General features: G+C 36.6%; 2 protein-coding genes and 1 pseudogene across 3 annotated transcripts in view; all 3 read left to right on the top strand.

Annotated features, from left to right (window-relative positions):
• The window catches only part of LOC113672267 (octopamine receptor beta-1R), a 165,633-nt gene that overhangs the window by 89,095 nt on the left and 56,137 nt on the right, over nucleotides 1-20,401 (top strand). The gene's annotated exons all lie outside the window — the stretch shown is intronic.
• Nucleotides 256-7,849, top strand: LOC149049285 (histamine H2 receptor-like). Of its 2 annotated transcripts, XM_089201313.1 has the most exons (3): nucleotides 492-532; nucleotides 2,695-2,729; nucleotides 5,196-7,849. In XM_089201313.1, exon 3 carries the CDS (start codon nucleotides 5,204-5,206, stop codon nucleotides 6,215-6,217), a length of 1,014 nt encoding a protein of 337 aa, XP_089057439.1. In that variant the 5' UTR covers nucleotides 492-532; nucleotides 2,695-2,729; nucleotides 5,196-5,203; the 3' UTR covers nucleotides 6,218-7,849. The 2 variants fall into 2 exon arrangements, with proteins under 2 accessions (XP_089057438.1, XP_089057439.1); XM_089201312.1 differs by lacking the exon at nucleotides 2,695-2,729 and having other exon boundaries at nucleotides 256-532.
• On the top strand, nucleotides 15,590-16,675 carry LOC149049284 (adenosine receptor A3-like; annotated as a pseudogene).

Below are 20,401 nucleotides of genomic sequence, written 5' to 3'. Positions count from 1 at the left end.
TATTTTTCATTTCGGGAGAAACTTCGTATGTCATTCAGCCAAAGCTTGTTGCCGTTAACAGATGTTCCTCCTTTCAAATTCAGCTCGGCAAATAGAATTCTAATTTTCAGGCTAGCTTAGATCTCTCTGTTTCTAAAAAGTATGAAGGATAGACGTGTTTTTATTGAGTCGAAATTCGACAAGATTCAATCGGAAAATGAGGTTTTAGCCCCTTCGCTCTTAAACTAAATTTAGAAGGGAATTTTACAGCGATTATTCGATATTACGGAAGTCCATTGAAATCCAGTATCACAGCTAAAGTTCTGATCGTGATTGATAATAGATGATTCGTTGCCCGTGGCAAATGTACGTAAGCGGAAGTTGGTAACCAAAGCACAAACGGAATAAACAGAAGCAATATAATTCGCATCCCTAACAAACACATCTTCTTGAGTGATCTTATAAATCTTGTTGACTCAACGGAAGCTAAGTTATCGATATCATTTGCTGGTAGCATTCCTTCACGTCTAACTGGTTCGAGAGACCTGAAACGGTTTGTATGATTTTCTTAGCTTTCGTGCCTCTTATAAGATTACATCTTTTCGCTGCCTTCATACATGTTTGAATCACTCCCTGCATTAATAATCAAATCTTAAAACATATCTCATTCGGTTACCAACATCCATCATCAAAAAGTGCATACTGCGTTCCCATTTGTTTCGCGATATGTCCATAGCACGACGTTACCAAGGGCTATAGGAAGTAAGTGGCAAATAACCGCAGCTCATAACAGAGGAAAAAGATACAAAGAGAACCGTAGTACAAAGTTCCAATGAAATTGACATGAATATTGGGATCCTTGTTTTACCTACTAGACAAATGATTCATTCTACCCTCTTTGGTCGCTGTAATATATTTCGTTCCCTTAAAATTCAGCACTGTAATTTCCAATTGTATCCTCAAGCTTAAGCTCTCTTTTTCTTAACTGTATAATGGATAGGTGTATATTTCCAAGAGTCGCAATTCGACCAGACTTGTGAAACAGAGAACAGAGAATAGCTGCTGGGACTAAAGCTTAAATAAATCTTGTTTAGAAGAGTAAATTCTGGCTTTCCCACGGGGTCGTTAATAATATAAGAGTAATTGAGGAGACTTCCTAGTATAACTTTAGGGTTTCTTTAATTCTCCTCACAACTGATATTATACTTTGATCGGGTGCTGTTGTACCTGGCTGCAGGCTTTTTGTGTTGCAGGATACCAATGCAGGCACTTATACTCTGGTTTCGATTTTCCTTTGAAACCTGCCTAAGAATTGCAGCTTTGTTAGCAACTTTCCTCTGCTAATGGCGCATATCGAAAGCAATTTCAGAACCTGCTTTGTTGTCACCGTGAAAAGGAAAGAGATCTGCGAAATGTTGCTGCCTTAATAAATGAAAAGGAAATTGCAAAAAATGAGGGCGAAGCGAACTCACAAGTCATGTAGGTTTTTAAAGTTTCTGATATAACATCCTACCGCTAAAAAGTAGAAGGAACGTAACTTGTGTAATGCTTCGCAGTAATATTCATGATATTTCCCGCTATAATTGTCGAATTAGTACAAACATACCAGAATACAGTAAGTTCGTAAAGTACCTTCCTCAGTCGTACGCCAGATCTCTCTAAAGGAAAATTTTTAATCATATATACACTAGAACAGAACCGGAAACACCAACACCTTTCCTTCCCATAGGAAAAAAAAAACAGAACCGGGTAATTTCTACGTATAGGAAAATATAAGAATGCGCGCCTTTGATTAAGACCCCATTCACACTAGCAAAAATGTTAAATTAAACGGGATTTAGCATGATGAAATTCAGAAACGGAGAACTAAAAAACTGAACTTTCGATAATATTTAATTTATCGCTGACTTGTAATTAATTGTGCTAAGCTTAAAGTAGGCAAATGTTGATTTAAGAAGCTTCTATATGGAAAATAATTTAAATCATGTTTAACAAAATAGTTTAAAACATAGATATTTAAGCTTTGTTGTGAATGGGGTATTAGATGCATGGGAATGAAATGATGACGCAGTAGGCGAACTACAAAATTTGACGCAAACCTGCATCCCAAATATGCTTCCTCCTAAATAAACTCACAATCATGAGAATGAATAAACGGCTCCTCAAAAATCATTATTACTAATCTATTCATTATTCACTATTAGCAATTAGAATTTAAAGTGCTACATTAAAACCTCAAGCATCTTTTTGAATCGTTGGGTGGCAACGGCTTTAAACTCTTAGCCCCTATCCATCGGATAATGAGGTTCTACGAGCAGGTAAATATATTAAAAAAGGGGAAAATTTCCACATGTAAAAAGTAATTTGACATAAATAAAAGGTTAAGTTGCACTTTACCAGCCTCAAAATGTGTTATTAGTCTTACGGCGTCCATTTTTAGGACAGCTGTGCGAAGGAAACCTTTGTGAGTCCCGCAAGGATCATCGGCTACCAGAAAATTTAAAATCAATTCAGTCATGATTCAGAAAAAAAGAAAAAAATTAATCATTTCACGCACACAGGAAAATGTTGATATCATGACGAGCCGCCTTACCCGGGACATTTTTATAACAAGAGACGCTATTTGAGATGGCATGTTGCCGCTCCTACTTGTTTTGTCTAAGTGTGAGAATGGGTCTTGAAATAAATTTATCTCATGAACTTTTCTTTACCTAGGGACATTTTTATAACGAAGGACGCTATTTAAGACGGTACGTTGCTGCTTCCATCAAGTGAGATTGTGTCTTGAACTAATTTTATCTCGTGAAAAAAAATTATGTAAATCAGAAATTTATACGGGAATCCTAATGACACATTTGAAAAACCGCTCTTGTCTCCCAAACCTGGACAAAATTCGTTTAGTAACGAAGATTGATTAATTACAAAGATCTTTAAGCTGTTCTTTACATTTTCAGGCTTGATAGGTGTGGTGTCCAAACAAGCAAATTTATAACATAGCTAGTAAATTTGTCTAATCAAATTCAATTGCGTGAGCGTGCTTCATTTACTCGAGATAGCTCATCATAACTGTGCATAAGCAAAAGGGGGGATCAAGTTCAAAAATACTTTATTCAAACCATGCGTTCGGTCAAAACAACCGCGTACGATCAAAACAATAATATACAATGATATTTAAACATCTTTAAGGCGCAAAAAAGTCCAGAGTCCGGCTAAACAGTTCAAGGAATTGTTCAGTTTAGTTTGTTACTTCTTTGCACCGAGTAAATCACGCAATGAGATTTTAACGCTGCCGTTAATCTTCATAAGTCTTCACAAACCTCACTTTTTCCTTGCATAGTATTGGATAAACTTACAATTCGAGAAGACGAGACTAAATGGGGTCACGCGGTTGAAATAAAAAAAAAGCCAATAAATAAACGAACATATATATATGTTATTTGCCGACCCTTAGCCGGTAAATAACATATTTATTGTTTTTAAACTTGACGAAATTCTTTCCGAAAGAACCCGAATGATTTATGGCCGTAAATACGGCAAGATCTTCTATAAACTGAACAATTTTTGAGTGAAAAGGTCATAGAAAGGCCTACACAGACTCCCCTGTGTGGTTTTACGTTTGCGACGCAAAAGCCTTTAATTAAAGCTTCGCTCTGACGAGTATGTCTTTGAGCGATTTACCTCTTTTGTATGATATAATCGGAGGCGTTTTGTAAATTGTTTTCAGCAGTGGCTGATTTTGGATGAGGTTCCATTCTTGCATCAGTATTTGTTTTAAATTTTTAACCCCTGGGTGGTATGCTGTCACAAAAGGCAATATTTTGCCTTTAGTTTTTTGGTTTGTTTTTTAAGTGTCGACTGCCTTGCGGCAAACGAGACCTCAGATAACTTTTTTTTCAATTAGGCTTTTTGGGTAACCACGTTGAAATAGAGGTAATGCAAATTTTAAGAGAGATGCCTCAGCGAAACATTTTCATTTCCGTAACGATAAAGGTGATTTAAAAGGCTTCCAAACAAACTTTGAAACATTATTTTTACAAGTATCTGTCACAATCTGACACCTGTCAATTAGAGAGCGCGCAAGAAAAAAAAAAGCGTAGGAACATTTGAAAACCAACATAACGAGTTTGGCAAGGACTGTCACGACAATGTTTTCTTAAAAATCAGTCAATGATCTAACGGAAAGTATTATTCACTCTCATCGGCCATTCATTCATGTACGAAGATTTACCTCTGTTCATTAAGTAAACGGCGAGGAAAGTAATTGTGAGTAAATTCAATTTTTTTTATTTTGAAGTTGTGAGAGTTTGCTCGTTTTGCTGTAATGGCGTGTTTAACTCTGGTCTTTCCTTCACAGAAACTAAATTCGAACGGCACACTCCAACGAGACACAAGGGAATTTAATGCGGCCTCTCCTCAAAAAATTCCTTGAATTTCTGTTGTGCAATTTACGGTACAAATGTCCAAATTGAACGGAATCGGAAAGACTCACCGGGAGCATATATTTGTTGTAGAACTTAAATTAAAACTTCGCTCGCTCTTTCACTATGAACAAATTGCTTGAGAAAATTCAGATATTAAGTGAATGAAAGTTCCATCGTTCAGTTTAACTGTAACCAAATACCTTACGTTTCAACTTTCTGGGCACTTTTTGAGAACGATTAAAATTAATTGCAGACGGGTTTTAGGCCGCTTGTCAACCAACGTAATGACACTATTGTTTATACAAATTCATTCTGAAACCAATATTTTTCTGTCAACCAAAGTGATTTGATAGAGAGAAAAGAGAGGATTCTTAAGTTATTTATCGGCTTGAGGTAGTGACCGACGTGTTTGCTTAAAAATACTGCCCAGCCGGAAAACGAGGTATATTTATGAAAAATGACAACGAAAGTTGGGATGTACTCGGCGACTCACGAAAGCGTTACCTTGGCCCGTGGGCAGAGATAGGAAAATACTGACTGGGTAAAGAACCAATCAGATTGCAAGATTCGCTACCGTGCCCTCTAAAAAAGCAATAAAAATGAATATCTTGATAAATGATCAGAAGTATATTTCGAAAGTTCACAAACTCTGAGAGCGAATTATTAAAGGCGCGGGTGATGTAATTGGGGAAAGGGGAACAACCATTATTTTCACCTTATTAATGTTCATCTCTGTTCATTTATTTGTTTATTCATTTACTCAATTATTTGCTCTTTAATTTCTTTTATTTTCAGAAGGTGCTATGTTAAACTCAGAGCTACCAAGTCGAAGCTTACCTGTTGTCATAACTGAGGCAAGTGTTTGTATTGCATTGTGCATCATAAGCGTCATTGGAAACAGTCTGGTTTGTATGGCAACATGCAGAAACTCAAACCTGCGATCAACCACCAACCTGTATATCATTGCTTTAGCTGTCAGCGATCTGCTGTGTGGAATAGTACAGATGCCGTTAACTTCTGCCACGCTGATCATCGGAAGATGGGTCTTTGGCGACGCCCTATGCCAATTTGAAGGCTTTGTTTCCGTATTTACCTATTATGTTACCCCAGCAACCCTTGGTTTGACAGCGTTTAACCGTTACATGAAAATTGTAAAGACAAGCCATTACAAGAAGATTTTTTCGCCCCGCAGATCTAAGATATGGTTGAGTTTCTTGTGGCTTTCCTTTGCACTTTACTTGCTGATTGTCCGTGTCACAAATTGGGTTAAAATCGATTTTATTCAAGGCTACGCAGGGTGCTCCTTTGATTACCCAAGCAGTGAAAGTCAAATCTTTCATTATTGCATCACTATTGGATTACTTTTTGTCTTACCGTTGTGTGTCGGCATTTTCAGTTATTATAAGATATTTCTGAAAACCCATGAGCATCAACAGAATGTAGTGCCATCGCTACGGAACTGTACTGACAATACTGCAGTAAGCAACACAGTGAAAGAAATAAAGCTTACTCGAATGTTGATCCTTGTGGCAGCGGGATTTTTGTGTTGCTGGATACCAATGTGGGCACTTGTCCTCTGGTTTCGTTTTTCCCCTGAGACCAGCTCAAGAATTACAGCATTGCTTGTCACTTTTTTATTTTATTTGAGTGCTTCAATCAATCCTATTATTTATGCTTTCACAAATGGCGAGTTCCAAAGGGAATTTCGCAAACTGCTCTGTTGCCGCCGTGAAAGGTCAAGAATTGTGCTAAAGAAAGCTGCTGCGTTTACTGGTAACGACCTCGTCGAACGAGAGGAACAAGAAGCAAACTTTTAAGTCCAATGAATTTGTGTTAATGAAACATCCTCTTTTGAAAACAGGAAGGAAAAGTTAATCCATTTTTTTTTTCTAATTTAGTTATTGTTTGTCAAAGCAAGCTTCTTAGATGTCGAAAGCTGTGTTGCTCGCACCAATCAATTATAAATTATTTATGGTGATGTCTCCTTGCCAAATGCTGAGAGGATGACATCAGTTCACTTTTAAATTTTGGATGAGTTGCGAGTACAAATTGAATAGATTTTACCATTCCTGCGATGAAATTGTGAGGAGCCTAATTGGAATACCAAATTGAATGATCTGATGGCAAGCAAAGATCGTTCCTTTTGCTTCTCCGGAATTTTCTATTTAAACGTCAAAGCTTTTGTCATAATAGGTTAGTTAAATTTAATTGGAAGTGAATTTTATTCGACTTTCTGTTTGTGAACAGCCGGCCACTAAAGTAGAATAACTTCCCCTGAGTTTCTCTTTCTGATGCCTGTGATGTAATCAGCAAATTACTTGCGATACTCGAACATAAGATTTTTTCTAAACTCATATTAAATTAGCACATAATGCTTTTAGTTGATTGGAGGTGACGCTCTGTCGTTTATGAAAAACTACGAGATGACCAGAAAAGCGGAGAGAGGTATGAAAAATAACTAATATTGCGAGCTTTAAAGTGATGATATTTGCAAAGCAACGTTTTTCTGGGAGGAAATAAATAGAATTTGAAAAAGAAGCCAGCAAAGAGATAAAACTTGGCGCCTACAGGTGATAACAATATTAATGACATAACAGTGAAAAGAAATAGCTCGCAACGATACCTGCAAGACTTTCTACGTCGACGAAATAGTTCCTGAGTGTATTTTAAGATGGAAAACATGTTAGAGGGAGATTTTATTCGTCAAATGTCAAATATAACTGCTTAGGACCCCTGTAGATGGCCTAAAGGTTTCGTGCGCTCTCCCCATTTTTTGTCCGTTTTTTAAGGTTAGGCATATTTATTTTATACCATATTGTTGCCCTTTGTCTTTTGATTTTTTCTTGTAGTTGTCGTTGTCGTTGTCGTTGTTGTTTTTTTTTTTTTTCGTCAAATTTCGAATTTTTTGTTAATGTTTTTTTTTAATTTTTCATATCATTTGCATCTATTGCAAGTGATATGATATTGCCCACTGCAAGACATTATTTCTCCGGACTGATGTAAGGGTTAGGGCTGAAATTGTATGGGGATTTAGAATAAAGTTGTACATCTGCACAATGTAAAATACTTCTCTTAACCTTATATTTTGTGCAAGATATTCTTATCTATATTTCGGTGCGCTCTCCCTACTTAGCTTATTATTCGAAAGTCATGTTTAGGCGTTTTTTTGTTTTTTTGTTTTTTTCTGTCGATTTAACGAAAAGGATTGTAATAATAAAATTCTTAATGGCGTTAAGTTAAGCTTTTGGGCTTTATTGGGATGTAATTTTTATTTAGTTTGGTTAAGGTTGTAAACGAATGAAGAGTCACATACCTTTACAACTTTTTATGGAAATTTGGTCTCGCTTTTGCCCTTAATTTCTCAAAGGTGCATGCTCCTTGAAAGTTTTTAATGATATTGACCAATGTATCTTATCAATGGTGCCTAGTTTGAATAAACTGATATAAAGTTAAATTTTAATTTAATCATATACACACCGCATCAGAACCGAAACCACCAACACCCTTTCTTCCCATAGGAAAAAAAAACCCACAACCTGGTAATTTCTACGTATAGGAAAATATACGAATGCACGCCTTTTATTAAGACCCCATTCACACCAGCCAAAAATGTTTAATTTGAACGGGATTTAGCGTGATGAAATTCGGACACGGAGAACTGAAAAACTGAACTTTCAATAGTATTTAAGTAATCGCTGACTTGTAATTTCATTGTGCTAAACTTGAAGTCGACAGATGTTGGTTTAAGATTCTTCTATGAAGAAAAAAATTTAAATCGTGTTTAAGAAAACTGCTTAAAACATTTTAAAGCTTTTTTGTGAATGGGGTATTAGTTGCATGGGAAGGAAATGATGAAGCAGTAGGCGAATTAAAAAGTTTGACGGAAACCTGCATCCCAAATATGCTCCTTCCTAAATAAACTCACAATCATGAGAATGAATAAACGGCTCCTCAAAAATCATGATCACTAATCTATTCATGATGCCCTGATAGCAATTAAAATTTCAAGTGTTATATTAGAACATCAAGCATCTTTTTTAATAGTTGAGTGGCCATGGCTTGGAACTCTTGGCCGCTATCCATCGGATAGTGAGGCTCTATGAGTAGGTAAATATACTTACAGGGAGAATTTCCACATGTAAAAAGTAATTTAACAAAATAAAAGATTAATTTGCACTTTACCAGCCTCAAAATGTGTTATCAAGGCGTCCATTTTTAAGACAGCTATACGCAAAGAAAACCTTAGTGAGTCCCGCGAGGATCGTCGGTTGTCAGAAAATTTAAAGTCAGTTCATTATAACATAGCTAGTAAATTTGTCTTATCAAATTCAATTGCGTGGGGGTGCTTCATATTCCTATTGTGCACGCTAATGGCGTCAGCAAACAAATCCCTCGAGAAAATTTTTTACTTTTGGATTTTACTACTAAAAAACTGGTTAAGACTTCGGCGGTAATTTAAGCTAAACATAGAAACAAGATCGTTTACAACGTAGCGAAATGTTTTCCTGAAACAAAATTATCAACGCACTGAAGCGTAGCAGAGGGAATGTTAAACCTTTCACAACATTTAAACTATTGGGTTGAAAATGTTCAATAAGCTAGAGTTGCTCTCGGTTACGCCTCGAGCAACTCATACGCATCTTTCGTGCTCTCCAAACTTCCCGCGTGCTTCATATCTCGATGAAGGCACGCTGACGTATGAACCAATTGTTATTTTTCACAAGTATGCCACTCCTTGACAGCTATGCTACAGTAGGGATAAAGAAAACTTGTTTCACTTCACGTGTTCGTGAAAGACAAGCCGACAAAAACATAAACTGAACTACAGTAGTGAGCAGAGATGAGAAAATAAGCCACGCTCTTCGATGAATCGGAATTTTCTGTTCTGACTCGAAAAAGAAAAGGAAATCTTTTTTGTGGTTATTCCCGCGCACGCTAGCCTTTTGCGTCCTATTTAAGTAAAAACAAACTTTTCGAAATATTCAAAAGTTATTCATGGTCATATGATAAAATGCTTATTGACTGAGTCAAGTCATACATAATCCCAATTTACACATATGAAGTTACCGCTTTTCCCAGGTTAGAAATCTTTGTTAAACACCGCAGTTTATATGATAGTTTGCATTTATCAGTCCGACCAGCTGAATTTTTTTTTCATGAAATTATAGTCAAACATACAGATGTTTCAGTCTTTATTGCATTTGTTTAGGCTTTCGTTCAGCAATTGTGTCTTGCAGACGTCACTATGAGGAAGTTAAAAATACATCAAACGCTCCTGGCCCTCCCGCTGTTGCCTTAAAAATGGGCATAGGCATGGAAAGGCCTTTCTTACTCTGAAAGTTTATAGTAAATGAACAGAAATTGTGGTATTTAAAAGGGAAAAGGCCTTTTGCACTAAGAAGAACCTCAATTTGGATGAGGTAATCGTGAACTTTGGAGACAAAGTATGAATTAGCCACTTCAATACCGTTTTGGGGAAATTATCCTGTGGAATTGAGGTTTGTTACAGATAATATCTCTAGTAACCCACCTTTCGCTTTTTGAACCTGATTTTAACTCTAAAAAAAACCCACACTCTGCACTGTGACAGCTAAAGACTGGTAGAAAGACAATAATTCCAACCTTGCAAGGAAGTTTCACCGCGTTGAGCTATTATAAGTAGTGTCCCATATTCTTCTGTGATCTGACTTGTTTTCATCGAATCTCAGCGTAAGGTAAGGCTTTCGCTAGGTCTAATTAGAATCATTAGTGAATGCTTAAACTGGCAAAAACTTTCGCTTGGATCGCAGACAGAACACATAATTGTCACAAACTCCTCGCATAGGAAAATTCGAAGTACGCAACTAACTCGCAGCCAGCTGTTCCTTGAAGCAAATAAAATGAGAGCCTTAGAGTTCTTTCCTAGCAATTTTGAGAAATTTTGTCGAGCTCTCTGATTCTTATCGTGAGACAAAGTTTAAAGCTAACGGCGCCACAGATAAATTCGGCAGCACATTCGTGACTTTATCAATCACCGAAGTAAGGTGATTATTTTTCTTCAAATATTTTTGGTGTGGGAAACAGGGCGTGACGTAATATTCGATCTTTCTCAAGTAGAGTAGTGAAACCCCACATGTACAATTATTTATCAATTGCTCTCGCCATCTTTGCGGAGAGTCATTAAGCAACACATGCACCGCACTTTCTATCGTTTTACCAAAATCATAACCAACTTGAAATGTTTGGAGAACCGTGCTACTGGAAAAGTTTGTGAATCACTCGCCTCTTGTGATTAACAACTTTTCGAGTGTTTTCCCAACGTTCCGAGTGGGGTATTATGCTGGTAAACCGACAGAAAGTGTGTTTTTTTTCTTTTACAAAATTAACTTAAAACAAAACATATTGTGTTTCAAATTTCTCTGGGTTACCGATGCAATAAACGATAGGTTTTTGACCAATCTCGTTTATCTATAAAGCCTGATAACATAACGGTCTGGATAATGTTGAAATAAATAATGTTGGATGAACGAATGTATTCAGGCCTTAGGCAAAAACAGTAACCATTAGTAGTTGTGTCTTTCAGACCTATTGCAAACAGCTTTCCCCCTCACCTGCAGCTGTCACTTTTTTATGTAAGAAAAGAATAAAACGGGCTTCGATTTTGTAGGTATTGGAAAAGACAAGTATAAAGCAACCTATAAAGGAGCCTAAGTTTCTAAAGAAACTGCGGTGCTGCGACGGCGGGAAAAGCTGACGTTTGACCAGCTTTAGGAACATCTCTCTCGATTCTGTGTATGAACGCTGGAAGTTACATAGACCCTCTATGAAAACAGTTTTAAGTAAGGGAGGATACGACGACTATTCAATAAAAAGATCTTTTAACTTTAAACTGATCAATAAAACCTTCATTTATCCATGTTTCTATCTATTCACACTGAATTCAGGGTAGACTGAAAACGCAAAAGAGTTTCAGAAATAGAATGACATATCTTGAATCTTGACACTTCCCTTAATGATGCCCCAACCGAAGGCAATAAATGATGACCGTTTTGTGCATAATCCAACACGTTATTTTTCTTAAGTCAACTTTATTAAGACGTTGTCAAAATATCTTTTTGAGCCCATATGCATTGTTAAAGATTTGTTAAGAGAAAGGAGAATTTTCAAAATTTAGCTTGAAAGTTTGCATGGACAGCCTAAGTTTTCGATCGATTTCAATTCAAGCGAAACGTTGAATTACTAAAATAATTTGTCTAGGCGACAAAAGTGTGAAGGAAATCCTATAAATGATAGGCAATTATAAACTTAAATTATATATGCAAATTAACGTCCTTCTGTAACAGGAAAAACATAGAGATACGGAAAAAATATAAAAGTAATATGAATTGACACCTTCAGCTGATATGTTCGATCACGAGAAGTAAATGTGGAAACAAACCAGTGGAACTTTTCGGCAGACTGGTGTTAAGGACAATAATAACAATGATAATATTAACAATGATGAAGAAAACGATGATTATGATTGTAATCACAAAATAGAAAAACAGGAACAAAGAAACAGAGAAAACAGGTTTGACAGCTTAAATTTATCTTTAAACGTTCGCTTGTCATTAATACTGTTTCTAATTTGAATAAATTGTAAGTAGTTGCTTGCGCCTACATCAACGAAATACTCATTGCATGTATATGGATGGCTTATATCTGTGGGAGATATAAAAAAAAAGTATCCTTTGATTGCAAAGGGAGACAATACGACTGTACAAGTTTAAAACTCGAACGGAAATATTAAATATGTTTATTTTTTTCCGTTGAGCAATAACTTGCGGTTTGGACATACAAAAGAATTGGAAACGTATGCTAAATTACACACCTGTATTTTACCTACAAAATGAAAAAAAAAGGTAGTTTGAGATTCTCTTGCAATACAGTCACTCGATCAGAAAAGATTATTTAGAGTTACCAGTATAATGTTTTATATTTAGTGTATTCTTCACTAGTGGTAAGGGTTTAAATATGAGGGTAGTATTCAAAGCAATTACATGTTAAGGAAGTAATGTGATTGTAACGCTACCGTTAATCTTCACACGTCTTCATAAACCTCACTGTTACCTTGCTTGGTATTGGATAAACTAACAATTCGAGAGGACGAGACTACGTTGGGTCACGCGGTTGAAAGACAAAAAAAAGCCAATAAATAAACGAATATATAAATAATAAGTAGATAGATGATTACAAGTATATTTCGACGGTTCACAAACCCTGAGAGCGAATTAAAGGTGCGGGTGATGTAATTTGCCGGGAAAGGGGAAAAGCCATTAGTTTCATTATGTTAATCTTCATCTCTCTTCATTTATTTGTTTATTCATTTACTCAATTATTTGCTTTTTAATTTCTTCTATTTTCAGAGGGTGCTATGTCAAACTTAGAGCTACCAAGCCGAAGCTTACCTGCTGTCATAACTGAGGCAATTGCATGCGTTTCATTGAACATCACAAGCATCATTGGAAACAGTCTGGTTTGTATAGCAGCATACAGAAACACAAACCTGCGATCAACCACCAACCTGTATATCATTGCTTTAGCGGTCAGCGATCTGCTGTGTGAAACGGCAGACATGGCGTGAGCTTCTTCAACGCTGATCATCGGAAGATGGGCCTTTGGCAACGCTTTATGCCAATTTCAAGGCTTTATCAATATATTCACCTCTAACGTAACCCCAGCAACACTTGGTTTAACAGCAATTAACCGCTACGTGAAAATTGTAAAGATAAGCCATTACAAGAAAATTTTTTCGCCCCGCAACCACCAACCTGTATATCATTGCTTTAGCTGTCAGCGATCTGCTGTGTGGAATAGTACGGATGCTGTTAACTTCTGCCACGCTGATCATCGGAAGATGGGTCTTTGGCGACGCCCTATGCCAATTTGAAGGCTTTGTTTCCGTATTTACCTATTATGTTACCCAAGCAACCCTTGGTTTGACAGCGTTTAACCGCTACACGAAAATTGTAAAGACAAGCCATTACAAGAAGATTTTTTCGCCCCGCAGTTCTAAGATATGGCTAAGTTGCTTGTGGCTTTCCCTTGCACCTTACCTGTTGATTGCTCGAGTCACAAATTGGGTTAAAATCGATTTTATTCAAGGCTACGCAGTGTGCTCCTTCGATTACCCAACTAATGTAAGTCGAATCGTTCATTATTCCATCACTGTCCCATTATTTTTTGTTTTACCGGTGCGAACATCGACTAAGCGACATTCCCTAAAGAGAGGTTTTAAAAACAACTCATATTGCGAGCTTTAAAGTGATGATATGTGCAAAGCAACTTTTTTCTGGGAGGAAATAAATAGAATTTGAAAAAGAAGCCAGCAAAGAGATAAAACTAAGCGCCTACAGCTGATAACAATATCAATGACGTATCAGCGATAAGAATAGCTCGCAACGATACCTGCAAGACTTTCTATGTCGACGAAATAGTTCCTGAGAGTAACTTAAGATGGAAAACATGTTAGAGGGAGATTTTGTTCGTCAAACGTCAAATATAACTGCTTAGGACTCCTGTAGATGGCCTAAAGGTTTCGTGCACCCTAATTTTTTTTCCGGTTTTTTTAAGGTTAGGCATATTTTTTTTTTTATATTATAGTGTTGCCCTTGTCTTTGTGAATACGATGGTGTGTTTTTCGTTTTCGTTGTTGTTGTTTTTTTTCTGTCAAATTTTGAATTTTTTGTTAACATACATTTTTCGTATTTAAAAAAAGTGGGGAAATGAGTGCGCCCACTTTAAGACATTATTTCTCCGGACTGGTGTAAGGGTTAGGGCTGAAATTGTATGGGGATCTAGAATAAGAGTTGTCAAGATTTGTCTATGTTTCGGTGCACTCTCCCTTCTTAGCTTATTATTCGAAAGTCATGTTTAAGCGTTTTTTTTTTGTCGATTTAACGAAAAGGACTGCAATGAAAATCATATTGGCGCAAAGTTAAGTTAATGGGCTTTATTTAAATGTAATTTTTATTTTGTTTCTAAGGTGGTATAAGAATAGAGTGACATATCTTTACAACTTTTTATGGAAATTTGGTCTAGCTTTTCCTATTAATTACTCAGAGGTGCTTGCTCCGTTTGCGTTGAAAGTGTCTAAAGACGATTGCATTGGCTAAACAGCCGTGTAAATGGTGCCTAGTAAATGGTGCCTAGTAAATGGTGCCTAGTAAATGGTGCCTAGTTTGAATAAAGTTAGCGGTAGTTAAAAAGGAGACTTTGGTTCCCTGGTCCCCCCCTTGCCGTATCAAACGACAAGAGTATTATCCTGAGATCTGAGAGAATTCGTGGGGCACTCCCCGGGGGTTGGCTACTCCAGCTCGTGTCTGATCCCAGACGAACCTCTTCGACCGACTGGGAGTATCATCGAGCAACCAGCTCGATTCATTTTTGCCAACGGTTTAATAATTGAAGTTTTAAAATATTTACAATTCTATGTACAGCAGTATTTGTAATAAATGAAAGATTTAATTGAGCGGTTTATAATTAAGACAATTCTATATACACTGAGGGTTGCATAGGTCAGGATTTATTTGAGGACCTGCCTCCTTCAGAAAAAGAATTTAACTTTTTAAGAGCGCTTGTCTGCAGAAGTTAAACATATCGCGGCAAGGGTGGAAGATTCGATTTCTTTCTTATTTTAATATTAGATAGACTAGGCTATAACTGAAATCACTGGATACTTTTTTTGGCGAAACATTTTTTTATTTCAGAAAAAAATTCAAATCACGAAACTCCGTTAAAATCGTCATTTTTAGCAGCAAATTATTACACGAGTTTGAGGGCTTCGCGTGCAAAAACGAATCACTATCTCGTCTTTTAAATACTCCAATCTTCTTTTTCGATCTCATAAGACCTCACAAAATGATTTTTGTAAACATTGCGCTCTTCTTTGCGCTTAAAATAATTTAATTTCGAAAGTATACATTTCTCTTCAATAAAAATACTTCGTGAATAAAAGTAATTTTCACCATGTGCTAAACCTTCAAATGGATTAAGCTTTTGGTGGTTGAATTTCGACAAGATTTTCTCAATATAACTGTAAAAATTTGTTTGAGCAAATGATTGAGAGCGATACAAAAGCTTTTCAAAATCCGTTAAAATGCAGTTATTTGACATTTCGCGGTCAACATTCCAGTCGCGAGTCAAACATATTTTAATATGTTTCAACCAATATGAGGCCGAAAAATGGACATAGAAACATATTTCCAAATGCTCTAACTTCATTTGCCGCAGAAGACCGATCCAGAGACCATTTTGGTGTGATTCATCATCATTGCTGTTATAATTATTTTTCTTAGTAATAAGTTTTTTCTTCGAGTTGAGTCGCAATTTGGCTGAAACGAATATCGTAATCAAGTGAGGAAACTTGATATTCTTATCATCTGAATTTTTCTTAACCTGAGACGCCGAAAGCGTTCCACATTTCTTCTGATCGGTTTGGGCGTGGCTGATTTACTGGTTGGAGGACTGGCCACTCCTCTTTTTATAGCGGCATTTGAATCAGCTTCAATAACAGCATGGCGTGTTTTCAACCTTGTTGACGTGTTTACAAGTACATCGTCCATTTATGCACTTGCTGTCATTTCCGTCGAGAGAATGTTCGCCATCGGCTGGCCTCTTCGTTACAGAACTACAAACTTTCGTGTTTATATCTGTGCTATTGCCCTACCGTGGATCATAGCAGCAATACTCACTATAACAGTTTTCGTTAATGCAAACTTCAACTCCATTACAAGATACAGCGCAATCTGCCCTATAGTTTTGTTTCCTGCAACACCTCTATTAGTTATGTGTGTAGCGTATTATGTTATTTGGAGGAAACAAAAATCACCAATATGTGACCATAAGAAATGTCATCAGAGAGGCCAAATTAGCAAACACATTATTTTTGATTACAGGAGCTTCTGTTTTCACCTTACTTCCATTCCAGATTCTGAACCTGTTGGTATATTTGCAAATAACTGCAAACTTTTCTCATCTGCAACCGACGGTACTCGTCATCAGGGTTTTACAATATAGCAATTCGTTCGTGAACGTAATTATTTATCCATTAAGAATTCCAGAATTTAAAAACTGCCTGCTACACTTACTTCGTTGTTGTGTAGTTCCCCATCAGATATTTAGAGCTGGAGTTTTACCATCGGCTGAGTCTGGGTCAGTTGTATCCTTAGTAAGATTTACAAGTACCCAGCACTTATCACCGAGCTCTAAACAGGAGAGTGCATTTTGATTGCTTTATCGATTGCTTAAAGTCAGTAAAAAATCGACATTTTTTACTGACTTTTAAGTGATTCAACTGAGGGGAAATCGTGTTCTTCATTATCTGTTTGAGTGTAAACGTAAGATCCCTAGGTGAATCTCAAATTTACTCGATGCCAAGTGTCAGGAGTAATTTGCATCTCCGGTGTTAATGAGTAATATTGTTTTTGTAAATGATATCCATACTGTATAGTTACGCTGACCTCGTTGTCAGGAAACTTTCTGGAAAGTTTTGTCGAGTAACGCAGTTATTGCATCATACTTGTTACGCAGCTATGCGCAATGCGAAAACATCACGAGATTGCTTATGTGGCGCTTAGGTAGTCGCTGCTTATGTAGTTTCCTTTTGTCGAGAGATACCCTTGAGAGAAAAAAAAAAAAAGCGAGACGGTGTGAGTGCGCAACGAAGCTGCATGCAAGGTGTGCGAGGAACCAAGAACTTTGGAGAAAGTGGTGTGTTTGTGTAGTAGAAAGCCGGTGTGCAAGGAACTAGGAACTTTGGAGAAAGTGGTGAATTCATGTAGTGGCAAGTCGGTGTGTAAGGAACTAAGAACTTTGGAGAAAGTATTGAGTTTGTAAAGTGGTAAGCTAATATATGGTTTGTAGAGGGCTCAAGCAAGGTATTTAGGACCCACGTTATTATATTGTAAGTTATTATCTTGTAAGTCGCTTCTAAGTAAGAATATTACCTGTAGTTTTAAAAAGTAGTTTAGCTCGTTGGAGCAGCGTTTTTCTGTCGGTTAGGTTATACCGTAACACAAGATAAATAGAGATACGAGAATGAAAGCGTCGAGGGCGATATCAGACACTTTCACATCAACTGAGACAAATGGTCTTGATATGTACCCCTCAAGATGGAGTACAAGCGGCAATATCGTCAGACGTAAATATCTATCTAATTCGGACATCACGCTGGAAAAATTCGGGCTCAAAAAGTCACCTATTATGTCTAATGATGAATCAAGGGATGATCATGGTAGAGCGAAGTAGGATATTTCATGCGTTCTTTCATTAGAGCAACTTGCACAATTTGTTAGACTTGACAACAACAAAAAAAGGTTTATGTTGTTCTCTGACTCTTTTCGTTGGAACATCCTGTCGGAAAGTTTAAATCTATTTGAATTAACTTTAATATACCTTTAAATCGAGGTTTGAATTTCCCTCTAAGAACGTGCAAAAAGTACTTTTCAATAACATTGTCTTTACCAAGTCCTGCATACTGCTATGATCAGCAATGTCGATAGCGTAATGTTTGTAGATAGAGTTCTACGCTCTTGACGAGACGAAAAACATCTTTCTTTATTTCTTTACCGAGCTCAAAACTTACCATCTCTCTTATTTCTATCTAAAATTTGAATTATAAAGAAGTCAAGGTTCTAAAGAAACTGAGGTGCTGCGTCAGTGAGGAAGTGTAACGGGACAATTTAATATTTGTAACGAGTTGATAACGCAAATTGGCCACCTAAAGAGTGTCAAATCTGACGTTTCGAGAATTAGCACGAAATGTCAGGGCAGAGGGCAGAGTCAGGGCAGAGTCAGAACAGAGGAACACGACTAAATTTGAACCCAGTTTCCTACACTAGTAAGGAATTTTAAGCCATCCAATTGTAACTAATCGTAGCAGTTTATAGAAACATTGATTATGACAGTCTCATTGAAACTTTGTCTTGTTGAAATCATTATTCCGATTTGTTTTAAGCCTAAATTTTACTTTCGTTTCGTTACCAGCTGCGCGGTTTATTTGGAGTCATCACCAGAAAAATCTTCTTATCAAAGGCTATGATGATATTTTCTATTTTAAATACTTCTAACTAAAGGCTATTGAATATATTCAGTTGTGAATTTTGCCATAGAGGGTTAGGGAAAATCTTCTTCTTAGGCACACGTTCTTTAAAAAGCTAGTGTTACATACTCTAATATTTCCTCTGACCAAAAACCTAATCGACACAACTCTACAGTCTCTCGAATAAGAAACTTTCCCCACTTATTCTCTGAAATTTATATTCCTATTTCGATGAGTTGGATGATTGCGAGTTGCGGAGTATTTCGAACAATGCGAGGAATATCCAAATTATTCCACCATTATTTCAATTTCTTGAGTTTTGTCCAGTTTTCGGAACACCTTACCTGTAGAGCCTTAAGATTTGAGCATCGAATCAATCCCATAATGTCTGTGCTATAAAAGAAAACAACACAATCGAAACAAAATTCAAGAACTACCTAGTTCACTTACTTCGCTCGGTCGTGTAGTCCCTTCTCGCCTAGCAAAGTGTTTTTAAGCTTAATGTATAGTTTCAAATGAAACATCATCTTAGGTATATACAATACAATACAAACTTTAGTAGCACACCCTAGGGGGGAGGGGCTTTTTTTGGTGTTAATCATCTCAAACAAAAATATATAAGATAATCAACCTAAAACTACAATAAAAGACGATAAAAGTTACGATGTGGTAAGAAGTTAGACGTCCACGTAAGAGTTTATTTCTTTATTTTCTTTTAAAAACAAAAGCAGATTCACATAACTTAAAAGTATGATACAAATCGTGTTATGGAGAGCAAAACGTAAACTGGCTAACGATGGAGCGTGTGAGTCGTTTTCGACCGAGGTAAGAATTCAACCCAATGCAACCGCAGAAAACAACACCGAAAAATTTGCAAACGCGGGAAAATACGTAATTTTCTGCAAAAGAGGGGAAAAACTATGGCCACCTGGGACATAGAAATGGAGGAATACGTACCTCGTTCCAAATGTGGGAAAGTATTTGTAACGAGATACAAAAGATATAGAGTAAAATCTGAATTTGTAATGCGTACATAAGCGGAATCCAAAAACGTAGATTGATTACTTTTTTCGCAATGCTTTAAAAATAGAAGTAAAATAATCTAATTTAGTCGGATTACGTCATTAACGAATATTTGCTCGATCTCTTTTACTGGTGAGATGCCTTTGCTTTTTAACCCTTCAAAGAGACCTAAATATTGATAGTAAATTTCTTAACTTCTTTGTTTACCACATAGGTATCTTTATTTTAGGGAATTTTGAGACGTGCCCGAAACATTCTCCAATTCTGAGTTCCGTTGGATTACCTTTGGCAAAAAGGCCCCTCCATTCATATTTACGTCGTATAACATATAATTACTTGGAAAGGCACCAATTTATTACCAAGCTCAACAAAACATGCACTCCACATTCCATTTGTTCGTTATGTTCTTAGCTTAAGACGGGGAAAACCCACAGGAAGTGAAATGTTTTAAACTAGATGGCCCAAATTATATCTCCCAATGTTTTACACCTCGTGCTCGCCTGAGTAATGTAAATTTCACAGGACGCCAAGGTATGAACTGTATATAATTTTATCTATTTTTACATACTCTTGAGCTATATATATATATATTAATATTGGCATATGCATAACTCACATTATATCTTGTTTTGTATTTTTAGTTTATCGAGTGTTTTTAACATAAGCCCTGGCTTGGAAGATTGTGCATGCACTTTCTACGTCTTCGACATTAAATATCTCATTCTATTCTATTACTTTGTTCAATTAACAAGAATAATGGAATGTTTGTTTTACATATTGCCATTTATCAATTCCACTCGTTATTTTGCTTTTTCTCACCGCGAGATATTTTTCATTTCGGGAGAAACTTCGTATGTCATTCAGCCAAAGCTTGTTGCCGTTAACAGATGTTCCTCCTTTCAAATTCAGCTCGGCAAAT

This window comes from Pocillopora damicornis, chromosome 3 (assembly GCF_964200805.1).
Source record: "Pocillopora damicornis chromosome 3, jaPocDami1.2, whole genome shotgun sequence".
Taxonomy (NCBI): domain Eukaryota; kingdom Metazoa; phylum Cnidaria; class Anthozoa; order Scleractinia; family Pocilloporidae; genus Pocillopora; species Pocillopora damicornis.
Note: the sequence above shows the minus strand (reverse complement) of the source record. Positions and strands in the feature narration are given on the sequence as shown.

What these genes read in the sequence shown, in the direction of transcription:
- LOC149049285 (XM_089201312.1), top strand. Translation starts at nt 5,204, where the DNA reads ATGTTAAACTCAGAGCTACCAAGTCGAAGCTTACCTGTTGTCATAACT.